Source organism: Crinia signifera, chromosome 8 (genome assembly GCF_055691185.1).
Source record: "Crinia signifera chromosome 8, ASM5569118v1, whole genome shotgun sequence".
NCBI lineage: Eukaryota > Metazoa > Chordata > Amphibia > Anura > Myobatrachidae > Crinia > Crinia signifera.
Genome location: NC_139224.1, coordinates 111,461,849 through 111,475,609, shown reverse-complemented (window position 1 = coordinate 111,475,609; position 13,761 = coordinate 111,461,849). Strand labels below are relative to the sequence as shown.

The following is a 13,761-nucleotide window of genomic DNA, read 5'->3' as shown; positions in this document are numbered from 1 at the left end:
AATAACCCCCTAAATCCGAAAGGTTAATCCATTCTCATTGTACAGTAAAAGGGCCTTATGCTGTTCTCCCTCTCAGGGTTCACCTTATAGACACTGTAGCACTTTGTGAACTATCCTGAGGCTGAAACGTGTTTTTATAACATCCAAAATATCTAAAAAATAATAATATTATCTTGTTGCAGATTGGGTTAATATAATAGCATACTTAGGATATCTATTGCATTTAGGTGTTGATGGACATTGTTTCATAATGTTTTATAATCTCTTTAACATTTCTATAGCAAATACCTATATTGTTCTACTTTCATGCATAGTCAGTTGCTGCTCCTTCCATAGCACATTAACATATTGTTGCTTTATAATAGGGCATTGTGGATGCATTTTGTTTACAGTCTCCCTGGTAACCGTCAATTGGGACCATGGGAGATGCTAAGTTACTGGCTGACGTCAAACGCTAGACATGCTGTCCCCACAGACAGCTGCTGGGAATTCTCTAATGGAGATACACCATGGGAAATGCTCTTATAAAGGTAAGCACCTTCTATATTCTTGTTTTTCTCTTGTAGCTCGCACTTTCTATGGCCAGTATTCAATGCTCTTGATTCACCGATTTTTTTTCGGTGAACAGCGCTGTTTTTCATCAAAATGGTGAATTTTTTCATCGGAAATGATATTCACTGTATTCAATGTTAACTGTTCACCGAAACGAACAGAGAATGCCAGCCAGTTCTCTGTTTCATAGTCGCTGCAATTCGCTGTTGTATTTCAATGGGGTTTTGACTGTATTCAATGCTAGAATGAAGAACCGCTTTCACCTTGATTTTCGCCGTGTTTCATCATTTTACATTCAACATCTTTTTTAGGTGAACTGGAATGTGTTCTTTTAAAATAAAGTTTTTTTTATTATTTTTTTTTTTGGGGGGGGGGGCAAAAATCTGTTTTTTTTATATTTGAAGGGTCTTGCTATTTGTATTTAAAAACTTGCAGCACATGAAAAACATTTTTTTTAAACATGATGTTTGCATGCACTGCATTTTTTTTAAACATGATGTTTGTATTCACTGCGCTTGGTCCCGCTCATTACATATGCATGGCCACAGCTTCTGCTACCTGTCTCCCCGCCAGCCCTCCTTCTCCCCCTTGCTGCTGTGTGCAGTGTGCGGCGCAGGCAGGGAGGCTGCCATCTCCCTGCCTTCTGCCGTCCTCCCAGCTTTGTGTGGCACTGGGGAAGTACAAATTCGCCGTCGGGGAAAGCAAGCCCCAGATAAGTTGAATAGGGGAGAGGGAGGGCTGGTGGCAGACAGGGAGGACGGAGAATCACGGCGAGCGCACAGTGAATCCAAAACAGGATTTGCTGCCATGCAGTTGAATACCGGCCTATGGCTCCAAGCCCTGATAAAAAGTTTGGTACTTGTGTAGTTTCACGGCGGCAGCAGCCTACGCGACGTTTGAGGCTACATATCAGCATAGCCCAACTGCTGCCTAGTTAGTAAGTGTAGTGTCTCCACGGTTAGCGTAGTCACCGTACTGTCCACGGGAGATGCAGCTCTGTCCCCAGCGTCTCTGGCAAGCCTAGTGAGCGCCTCACACAGCACCGGTAACCACCAGATCCCCTGCACTGGCAGACGCTGGCAGAGAGGGGATCATCCGGGTGCCGGGGGAGAGGCGCCCCATCTATCTGAGACACAGGAGATAATCAATTGTAAATTCACGATACAAATTAAGGCTCATGCTACCTTTTATTTTGGTGAAGACCAGCAAGACAAAAACAATAGCAACATTAACACATGTTTCTTAAACTGCCCATACACCTAAATATTATCTTTCCATAGAAATATAAGGCGGTATTTAATCCCGAATCCGACCATTGGGATGTTCCCAACAGTCAGATTCATGGCCATTTACAACCTGTTCCATCTGTAACTTGACAGTCGGTATTCAATGTTCCGACTGTCGAGTGTTGGAGAGGCCATGTTTTGTCTTGTCAGATTGCTTAGAAAATAGATACAAATTGCTATGTGTGTAGGCTCCATATGTCTTAATTTTTTTTTGTGTCTGCTTATATTTCCTAAAAATGTATTTATTGTTTTTACTATACTTGCCATTTCTTTCATAAACCATACTGGTTTATTTTTCCTTGTGAATCTTACATTTTTATACAAAGTTCTGTTGCCTTTAATACTGCACTTTTTAATTTGTTCCACTTTTTTTGCACTCCTGAGATCTTTCACTCTGCCAAAGTATCGCTTACACATTTTTCCATCCCTAGAAAATCAGCCTTCCGAAAATCTAGCATGTTTTTTTTTTTGTAGGAGATGAGTCGGTCTCTACCTTTATTCGGCACCATACTGCTACAGTATATGATCACTGGATCCAGGTTTTCACCCACTTTTGCGTCAGATATTCTGTCTCCATTGGTAATTATTAGGTCTAATATTGCATCTTTGTGAACGGGCTCCCTCACTAATTGCTGGAGAGATGCTCCCTGCAAATAATTTAAAATACCCCCACTTTAAGTGGAACTAGCAACAGACATCTCCCAGTATACACCAGAAAGAGAAAAATCTCTGATGATTATTACCTCTCCTTTTGATTCCATTTTGGTTATGTTCTCCAGTGGGTTTTTTAACCATTCAACTAGATGGCTGGCTGGAATGAAAATATGGTAATGGATGGAAGCAAATGACAATCATCCACTCCCCAGATGCCGAAAAATGGAAAAAAGCAGTTGTTCAGGCAAATTGGTTAAATCAAATGTGCAGAAACATTGGATGCAGGGGATAGAGACGTCTCTGAGGACACTTTACCATAGCAAAGCTGATTCCTGTGTTGCCTGGGCTACAGGGCCGGACTGGCCATCTGGCACTTCTGGCAAATGCCAGAGGGGCCGATGGCCAGGTGGGCTGATTTCTTGGAGGCTCCACCACAGAAAGGGGGGTCCAGCGGTTCTCTCTATGTGCCACTGAGGTCCAGAAGAGAGGGGGCATCACACACTGCTATTCCCCCTTCTCCTGCAAGCCGGGAGAGGCAGCGCAGGCATGCATAGTGAATGTGTGCACGCACATTCACGTGCCTGGTGTGTTCACGTGCGTGCACAAATGCCAGGACCAATTCAGTGGACCAGTCCGTTGCTGCCGGGCTATCACCTGTGATCTGCATGCTTACTTTGAACTGTGGACTAAACAGTTCAGTAACATCTGGTAACTACCCACAGATCCCTCTCTTTGCACTCACCACTTTACTGTCATTATGTGCATATGTTTTTATGTGTGATGATCTGATATCCCAATTTGGGAATTCATTGTTCATTTTATGTGTGTGTATTACATGTCATATTAAAAATGTTATGCGCTATGCAAATTAATTTGTTTCCTTGCATGTATAATAACATGAGTGAAGGATAAAGAAGACATACAGTATAGCGCATTAAACTCTGTTTTAATAACAAAACATACACACAAGCAACTATAAGGTAAGTATTATTCCTCTTTTTATTAACCAGCGCTGGTGAAGGTCAATCCCACCTTTGTATTTACTGTGTTCAATCAAATGTATTAACGAATTTGTCCGAATGACTGTTATCATTAGTTTTCCAGTGTTTAGGAGCAAACAGCTGATTATAATTTGCTCCCATACATTACCAGGCCTTTAGCCAATGACCAGCTTTAAAGGGATTAATTAGTACAATCAATCTGACAAAAGCTTTCTGGGTATTTTTAAGCTGTAAAAGGTGGCTCACCTCCTGCATACAGTATGTTATATTCCCCAATGATATCTAGTGTTCATGGGCATCTCGCCCATGTACTAAGCCTTGAAAAGTGATAAAATGGAGAGTGATAAACCACCAACCAATCAGCTCTTACCTGATATTTTTCAAACACAGCCTGAGACATGGCAGTTATGAGCTGATTAGCTGGTGGTTTATCACTCTCCATTTTAATACTTTTCAAGCTTTGTACACCTGGCCCATTATCTGAACAATCCAACTATAATCATTAACTCAAAAACAACAGTACAGATAAATTACACACCAAATTCATAGCATTTATGTAGCCAATCAGTGCAACAACTTTATATTATAAAAATCTCTTACCTTAAGATTAATATGTCTCAGCAGATTAAAATGCTTGGCATAAAGGTTCAAGTACTCCAAGAACACAGTGTTATGCATAAAGTTAGGGTACTCATCAGGTATAGGGAAGTCAGGATAACACATCATCTCCTTGCAAGCATTGGTGAACACAGAGCGGTAGATACTAGCTCTGCCATCCTCTGCATGATCCTATGTGGAACACATGAGATTTGTTTTGTTATACATTTACAATTAATTTTACAATTCAGAACAACTAGGAAAAATGACAGTAAAGAGGGCTTTGTATAAAGGGGTATGAATGGGGCAGATGTATCAATCTGCCTATAAAAAATTTTAAATAGCGAGTCCCGCTTCTCCAGCATAACGTGAATAGGTAGATGTATTAATCCCCCCCCCCCCCCCCCAGCCGATAAGGACAGCCATTATGCCCAGCATGAATGGCTCTCCTTATCGGCTCCCCCGGGCGCCTCACGCATGCGTTCTCGCGGCTCCCCCCCCTCCAGACGTGTTTCTGGGCATGCGCGAGATCTCGCTAAAACCGCAAGATCTCCAGTGCAGCCCAAGCCAGAAGAGCAGGGCTAGCGTTGTCCCCACAGTGGGAGATAGAACAGCGCTAGCCCTGAGCTGGTGAAGCGGCCGGGGCAATTTAATGCCTGGACTGCTGTTAATACATCGCCCCGGCCACTAATCACTGGGGGGGGGGGGGGGGTTTGCAAGGGACAGCCCAGCTGTCACTAGCCCACGTTAGGTGCGCTAGTAATACATTGGGGTAAATGTAATTCCCTCCAGTTAACCAGTGTTAAGTGCAGAAATGCACTTAACGCTGGTTAGTACATCTGCCCCAATGTGTAGTACAGGTTTTATTGATAACTTTGCATGTTATGTTCTGTAGTTACCATTACAATATAAAAAGACTCTCTACTAGCCTTCAAACTTTCAAGCGTTCCCTGAAAACTCACCTCTTCAGGCAAGCCTATCATATGTAAGTTCTACACGCATAACCCTCTGAGGTACTTATGTATTATATAGCTTCCCTTCTGGACCTGCAACTTGGTGGGACTACTATGCTACTGCTAGTACCTGCCCTTGTGTTTCCCTCCTATGTCTCTATAGATTGTAAGCTTGCAGCAGGGCTCTCCTACCTCCAAGTCTGTCTGTCGTTACCCAGTTTGTTTTATCACTGTCTACAACTGTAAAGCGTAACGGAATCTGCTGCGCTATATAAGAAACTGTAAATAAATAAATACATTTTTTCCCCATGTATTATTGCATGGGTCCTCAAACTGCGGCCCTCCAGATGTTGTGAAACTACAAATCCCACCATGCCTTGCCACAGTTTTGCTATAAGGGAGTGTTAAAACTGTGGCAAGGCATGCTGGGATTTGTAGTTTCACAACATCTGGAGGGCCGCAGTTTGAGGACCCATGTTTATTGCTTTGTTGTGTGCATAATGATATGGGACTATGGGAGTGGTTCTGGTTCACATGCAAAGCTGCAAAATTTGCAGCTTTGCATGTGCTTGAAATGCCGCCAACCACCTGCACGAACGAGTTCCCCCGCACATTTAGTATAAACATCCATTCACAGCACGTGGGTTTCAGAAATCGTTTAATGGTTGCCGACAATAGAATAATTTCTAAGGTGCACGCAAATCTAAGTTACTCTCTGGTATATTAGGTTTGCCTGCTCCCTGTACCGGAAGAGGTCATCTGCTGATGTCAGCTGCCCAACCCCCACGCCATCAATGAATTACCATGGGAATGCCCTGCATTTTCATGGGAACACCCATTAAATGCTGGGCGTTCTCAGCGATGCAGCCCATCGCCACTGCCCCAAGCCCCCCACTTGCACTGCTAAGTGCGAACGGGATGGCAAATAAGCAATTCGCAGCTCGCTCCAAGTATCTGCAAATGCGTCTAAATGCACATGCGCAGACGCTAAACATTGCTTCCCCGTGCGATTGCACAGGGGAGTGATGGGACCTAAATAAGGTCCTATGTTTCCATTTGTTTGCATGAGTTTCTCAAGTTGCTCTGGTTTCCTCCCACAATCCCAAAAAGGCACTGTTAAATAAGGATCAATATGTCAGGAATTTATGAAGGACAGAACCAATAAGGCTACCTCACCTCAATACTTTGAGTACTACTGGGAAAGAAATCTCTAAAGATTTTTTTTTTATAGTATTCATTAGATACAAAAATTCTCTCCTTAGCACACATTGTACAGAAACGTACCATATACTTCCATAGTCCTCCAACACAGTTGCCCTTTTCAAAGCAGGTCGCACGAAGCCCAATTTCCAAGCAGCATTTCAGAGCAGCGAGTCCACTGATTCCAGCACCAATTATAGCCACATTTTTTTCCATGACTTACAGATTCAGGTTTACTGTGTAACATAAAGATTAAAATGCCATTATTTCCCAGTTGTGTATAACAAAGCTGTCTAATATTTTCACGTGTAGTGCTTTAAAAATGTATATATATATATATATATAGAGAGAGAGAGAGAGAGAGAGAGAGAGAGAGAGAGAGAGAGAGAGAGAGAGAGAGAGAGAGAGAGAGAGAGAGAACCTGAGGCTAGGCGGCACACAAAAAAGGATACGAACACAGGCCCAAATTATGTTGCAATACATAGAAGTATTAGAAGCCAGCAACATCCTTTTGAAAATGCAAAAAAGTTTTTTATGGTGGCATATAGAAAATGAGTGCAAAATCAAGCAAGTTTTAAAAGCAACAACATGGAAGGATGAAGTACTTGCAAAAAATGGTCCTGGCTATCAGTATTCATGGTCCAAAGCAAACCTTCCGTAAATCAGCCGACAGCTGTTTCGGTGCTTAAATAAGCACCTTCATCATGGGCAAATGACCAGTGTTACTCGCGGTCATATATACCCTAAACAATAAACACACACACACCAATCACCTGTGCCCCCAAGCGCTCGGCCTGCTACGTCACAAATTACAAAGCTGGGTAGCGGTATACTGACTAGACAGCCGCCGTGCGTAACCCGGAAGTAAACCGGAAGTACGCATCTCCATAGAAAATAATACACTGAACTAATCAGTAGCAGACGGTACACTGATGCATCGCACAATACCAACAAAGTATGTAACTATGGCAACCTGCTAATAGCGGACATACAAAAGGAAATCGGGATTGTAAAAACGGGTATAAGGTAAAGAGTGGACTGGTGTGCTAGTCCCCAGTATATATAACAGGGCCAGATAAAAAACATATAACAGGGACAAATATCCAAAAATAAAAATAAAAAGACATTACTCAAGTTACAAAAAACAGACCATATATACAAAACAATGTGAAAAACAATATGGTACGTGTTTCCTAGCAGGGCGCCCATTGCATACCGTACTTAGTGGTGTTTGATGCGTGCGATGCGATGCAATGCGATATTCCCATTAAACTAACAGTGCTTGTACAATGAAATATCGCATAGCATTGCATGGCAGCAAATGGCATGCGATGCGATTTTTAATTGTACAATACCCCCACTATCCACGTCCGCGTGGAGTTGATTTTAGATAGTGTGGCGAGCGCAGCAGGACACCAAGCCCGAAGCGTGGTGAGCGCAGCGCGCTCCATGCGGGGACGCGGAATATGAGCCTGAAGGGTGGTGAGCGGACGCGGAATACATGTAAAGTAATCTGTGTCCCCTCGCGGGGCTCAATGCGCTCGCCACGCTTCGGGCTCGGTTGCCTGCTGCGCTCGCCACACTCGGGCTCGGTTGCTCGCTGTGCTCGCCACACTATTTCAAATCAACTCCACGCCAACGTGGATAGTGGGGGTATGAAAAGGTCGGAGGACACTTAACGCTGCCCCTCACGGGCACGCTGCGCTAGCCACGCTTCGGGTTGGCGTTGATAGTGGGGTTGGCGTTGACAATGGGGGTGCATTTAACATTGTAAGCACCCATCAGGGTGCTTGTACAATTAAAAATCAAATTGCATCGCATGCATCACATGCTGCTATATTGCATGCGATGCGATTGTATAAGATGCACTACGATCAAAATTGGGGGCGCCGTGCTAGGAAACAAGTACCAACAATATAAAGAAATACCTAATATAATGAAAAATAACAAGATAATAATAACAAGCCTAGAGAGTGAAAGTACAGTATCCAGATAGTGACATAGCCATATACATTAATGGATAACATTGTATTTAAGGACACCACGGCTAGGTAGGCATATTTAATAAAGCAGTGTAGAGACTGGTACTCATTTAAGCCCAAAGGAGTGATACATTTTAACTGATTGATCCATTGGCATTCACATTGTAGCAGTAATTTTTTTACGATCTCCTCCCCTTCTCAAAGTTGGGATCTGGTCAATGGGCATGAAATGAAAGTCATACATAGTGTGTTTGGCTACCACGAAGTGTTTCGCCACAGGTGGCATATTACAATCAATTGAGGAGTGAGCTTTTTTAATGGAAGAGCGGTGTGCCGCTATCCGCTCTTTGAGATGACATACAGTCTTACCCACATAAATTATGTTACATGAGCGCCATATGACATACTGTACACGACATATCAGCTGTCACAGTTCAAATGATGACGTATTTCATATGACATCCCATCATTCGGGTTAGTAAAATGAGTCCCAACTGTCAAAAACTGACAGTTTACTAATACACAACTGACAGTTTGTTACTCCATTCCTAGCTCTCAGCCACTGGCGATTGGCAATGGGTCCAATATCTGTAGAATCCAAAATGTCCCTCAAATTCTGGCTCCTTTTATAACAAAAAAAGAGGGGCTGCTTAGCAACAATGGTATGACATTCGGTCATAGTACTCCGAATGTGTGCCGAAGCAATGGAGTAAGTGGAGGAGAAAATTATTCTGTCCATAGTAGTATCTTTAACGGTATTGGTTAGAGTTTCCTCTCGTGGTAGCCGTAAACAATGTGAAATAGCTTCTTTAATTTCCAATGCATTATAACCTTGATTAAGAAAACAATCTCCCATCTCTTCTAAAGCATCAGGAAGAGTACTTGAATCAGAAGTGATCCTTACTACATGTAGTAGCTAAGACAGAGGTAGGCCTCTCTTCAAAGGAACTGGATGAAAAGAGTCCGCTGCTAGTGGAAATCACACACTCCTTACAGGTAACACTGACATCAAGATAGCTAATATTATTAGCGCTAAATGCCAACGTAAACCTAATCGTGGTATCCAAACAGTTGAGGACGTCAATGAACTCGGTCAGAAGCTGTGAACCCCCAGTCCACAAAGAAAATATCAATATAACGAACATAAAAATGTATGAATCTGGAAAAAAATGGGGTGAGACATAATGGGGGAAATTTACTAACAAAAATTTGTGAAAAAAAACGTATTTTCATACGAAAATACGATTTTTTGGGGCGTATACGTATTTTTGGCATTTACTATGCCAAAAATACGAATTTTCATATTCATATTGATGGGACATTCATATTTGTATTTACAAATACGAATGAGTACACCATTGATAGAATATGCCAGGAATCACCATTCAAAAGAATGGTGGTTTCTGATTTACTAAGCGGCCATATTGAAAATACAGTGCTAATTAGTGTAAAATGGCCGCGAATATACGGCAGGAAAATACACTTTATTTTCCTGTCGTATTTGGCAGAAGCCTGCACGTACCAGTCAGATCCATGCAGGCTTCAGTGTAAAAAAATAGAGAAATAAATAAATTTTAAAAAATCGGCGTGGGGTCCCCCCCACAGCTGTAACCAGCACCAGGCTGAAAGAGCCGGGGCTGGTAATAAAAAATCAGGAAACCCGACAAATAGGGGTTCCCCGATTTTTTTAAACCAGCCCTATGCTCCAGGTCTGGGGCTGGTTCCCAAAATACTGGGGACAAAATTACTAGGTGTCCCCGTATTTTAAGAACCAGCCCCAGGCCAAACCAGCCAGCCAGGGTACACTTATTATATAAGGTCCCATGGCCAAAACATCACTCTACTGACCAGTCAGCCTGGCCAGGGGCCCTGGGGGGTCCCCCCTCCAGGACTTACCTGATCAGGCTGAAGCCTGGTGCTGTTCCCGGTGACCCTGTGCAGTGGTCACCGGGATGATTTCAGTGTAAAAAAAAGATAAAACTATTGTTTAATACTGTTCAAGCCTCCCCCGCAAGCTGGGATTTGGAGAACCACAAGTCCCAGCATGTGGGGCATTAAAGGGCCGCTGGCACTTGTAGTTTCACAGTAATAAAAATAGTCAAATAAACACACACACTGACATAATAAAAATAAAACTTTAATACATCCAAAGCCCATACATACTGATACTTACCTATCTTGAGCCCGTAGGTAGGTCCCTGGGTCTTGTTCCGGTGTCCTGGCCCTGGTACAGGTCCATGTCGGTGTTCGGCTCCATATCGGCGGCGTCTGTGTCGCCGTCCGGGTCCGAAGAAATCCATGGGGGACCTGTGAAGGAAATCCAACTCACCCAGGTCCTCCTGCGAAGATCTGTCCTCTTGATCCGACGTAGTTTTGGTCTTCTGTCACATGCTGGCGATTCCGGCAGCTCCCCTCATTGGACTGAGGAGAGGCGCAGAGATCTTTCATCTTCCGCGCCTCTCCACTGAATGATTCTATTGGTCGCCTAGCGGCCAATCAGGAGCCAAGAAAGTCGGCTCCTGATTGGCTGCTAGGCGGGCAATAGATTCATTCAGAGCACAGGCGCTGATGATGAAAGATCTCTGCGTCTCTCCTCAGTCCGATGCGGGGAGCTGCAGTTAACTGTCTTGTTTTGAAATTTTATTCAAAAGCACAATGCCACCACCCTTATCGTATGGGCGAATGACTATAGCGTCATTGTTTTTTAATGTTTTAATCGCAAAAATTTTATCTCTGCTAAGATTAGAATAGGATATCTTTTGTTTATCAATGTAAGGTAAAGAATCTCTTTTGACTAGACCAATAAATTTCTCTATGACAGAGTTAGTACCAGGGGGATCAAACGTACTCTTAGGTTTAAACCTATTGGGTGGCCGATCAGGAGTATTCTGTCTTGCAAAGAAATCTTTTAATTGCAAGGTACGATGGAATCTGTACAATTCAGTCTCAAAGATTTTTGCTTAAATGTTCTTACAAAAGTAAGACCACGTGAGAGAACAGACATTTCTGCCTCAGATGGAGAATAGTCAGATAAATTAAAAACTATTATTTCCTTATTTCTCTGATTGGATTTCTCCTTATTGCGGCGTTTGACCCCTCCCCTTCTACAAGGTTTATGTTATTTTGTTTTTTTTCTTTCGTCTGGTATCTCCCCCTAAAAAAGAGTTTGCGCGTGTCTGGTCTGAATCACTGGCAGATGTACATGTATCCAATTCAGAAAAATCCCAGTTGGCACGCACCTGTCTCGGTCTATAGGCACTGCAACAGGAAGTTCTGTTATCACCTCCCTGTAACCACTGGTATACCCTCTTTATAGTCCTCTTTTACCCTCTTGTATTTAGCCTTTTTTGAAAGAGAGTAATTCAGAGTGAAAGGATGACAAATTGGTTTCAATTTTTGCTAACCAGTCAATGATGGTATCCGTTTTCAGAGTATCTAAACCCAAATTTTCACAGGCTGGGATCTCCTTATCTAATAACTCAATGTCAACATTCACCTGCTCAATCACTAGAATCATCAATTGGAATGAGTGGAATGAATTGGAATATTTGACACCTATATATATATTTACTAAGCATTGGTGTGAATTAAGTCAAGAAAATACAAATGCAGGTGGCCACCTCTATATGCCGTATGTTGGCACAACTCAGCAGCTATCACAGCTATACCGATTTGAACAGGAGTGGTAACTATACCAATACAAACCAATTTTATTTTAAGTATCTTGATTTTTGCCAGTAATGTGCATTTTGTTTTCATTTTTAACATTTACTAACAAGAAGATCCATTGCTGCACTGGTCCTTTGGAACTTACTGACATTTGTGCATTAACAAAATAAATATCTATATAAACATTAGAGACTCCAATCATTGTCTCCATCTACCTGTGACTAACTTGAGTTGCTGATATTCCATACCATCCCTAACCCTCATGAATATTGTTACATCTATAACAATGCACCGGCCAGTACTAACTTTTTTATTCTTTGTTTATTATATGTATATTGTACTGTATTTGCTACATTTTATATTTATGAACTTATTAAATTAGCATATTGTTTAGCACAGTCCTATTCTTTGGTTGTTTTTGTCTAGATATTGTTAAAGGCCTGTGGAAGTGCACATCGATAATGATATTGAGCGTACACACTGGTTGATATAAGTGATACAGTTAATGTTATCTTTCATATTATTAATGCTATATATCGTCTGTTGTGTATGGGGCTTTAAATATCCTTATATCAAATACAGTAGCTTTCATCTAAAAGTGGCTAACACAAGTCTGCCTGTACTAAGAGATAACAGGATTGACAGGATTAGATGACAATAAAACAATAGTCCTAGCAACCCCTTATGAGCAATTCTCTCCTCTCTATAAAACTACTGTTCCCAAGCAACACAGTTTGCTTTGGGTCAATTAATTTAACCATGGGAATACACATTTCCATATCTAGTATAAATCCAAACAGCTACGGCCTAAAAAATAATAATAATAATAATAATAATAATAATAATACCACCACCACCTTTTCAGGTTAATACCTCTTAAATGTAAAGGAATTTTGCACTTTTATTTGCATAAGATTCACAATATTTATAAAAACAATAATTTATAAAACAATTTAAAAGTGATCTTTCCAATATAGTAGATGCTTGATATTCCTATGCGTTTCGTCTTGATCAGGCGAAGATTCAAAGCAAATAACTTATTAGATTCAATGATTCCCTTCAACAGGTTCTTCATTGATAAAAATCGGGGAAAATCCCCAATGGTGGAACGAATTTATTTCTTTTGCAAATACTCCAAATAGCAGCATTACCAGGGAGGTACCACTGTGCTGTAGAGAGGTTCCTTGTGCAACACATCTCCAGCACCGCTGACACGAAAAGAGAAACCCAGCATGGTGGTTTCACAGACACCATTGCTGCACCATCTGACACCAGCTCACTCTCACCTGAGAGGAATCACGCAGCGGTCGAATCCACAGCTAGCCGCAATGACCACTGCGCCCAAGTGACGGAGTGTGATCACACAGTGACTATTCGCCAGAGAGATTTCCCTTGGCAACAGGAGGAGGTCGTTTCACTAGGTGAGAGCTCAGGGATAGCGGTCCTTACTTTTCAAGGAGTATCCACCTGGTACACACAAAAAACACCAGTCACCAGCACACCATAGCCGGGTGCTAACAAACTTTTGTCCAGTGGAGACTTTTACTTATCAATTAGTACCCGTTATCTGTTCGGAACATTGGTAATAACATTAGATCTGCACAGCAGGATATTTATCAATTTAAAGGTTAGAACCTTCTTGAGAGCAATAAATGCTTAATATTAAACCTGGACAATACACTGTGAGGATACAAAGGATATTGTGTCATAGATTTTTTATTTATTCGATGCATCAATACTAAGTATGAGATAAATCCTTTTTGCCTATGCTAACAATTGATATTTTTATCCTTCCTGCTCCACCTCGCAGAATCTTTGTTCTTAAAGATAAATATGTCATTTAATCAGAATAGGTCAATACAGACTT

General features: G+C 41.8%; 2 protein-coding genes across 6 annotated transcripts in view; one reads left to right on the top strand and one right to left on the bottom strand.

Annotated features, from left to right (window-relative positions):
• Nucleotides 1–13,761, bottom strand: part of LOC146026373 (flavin-containing monooxygenase 3-like) — a 52,916-nt gene that overhangs the window by 18,102 nt on the left and 21,053 nt on the right. For 3 of the 4 annotated variants that reach the window (XM_083156990.1, XM_083156991.1, XM_083156993.1), the window contains exons 2-3: nt 6,328–6,479; nt 4,094–4,282 (exon numbers count right to left, since the gene is read on the bottom strand). In XM_083156990.1, the coding sequence (XP_083013116.1) occupies nt 4,094–4,282; nt 6,328–6,459 (321 nt within the window). In that variant the 5' untranslated portion in view covers nt 6,460–6,479. Of the gene's footprint in view, nt 1–4,093; nt 4,283–6,327; nt 6,480–13,180; nt 13,362–13,761 lie in introns of all 4 variants that reach the window. The other variant, XM_083156992.1, reaches the window with a different exon arrangement.
• Nucleotides 469–13,761, top strand: part of LOC146026374 (dimethylaniline monooxygenase [N-oxide-forming] 2-like) — a 149,410-nt gene continuing 136,117 nt past the window's right edge. For both annotated transcript variants that reach the window (XM_083156995.1, XM_083156994.1), the window contains exon 1: nt 469–530. The gene's annotated coding sequence lies outside the window, so the exon portion shown is untranslated. The remainder of the gene's footprint in view (nt 531–13,761) is intronic.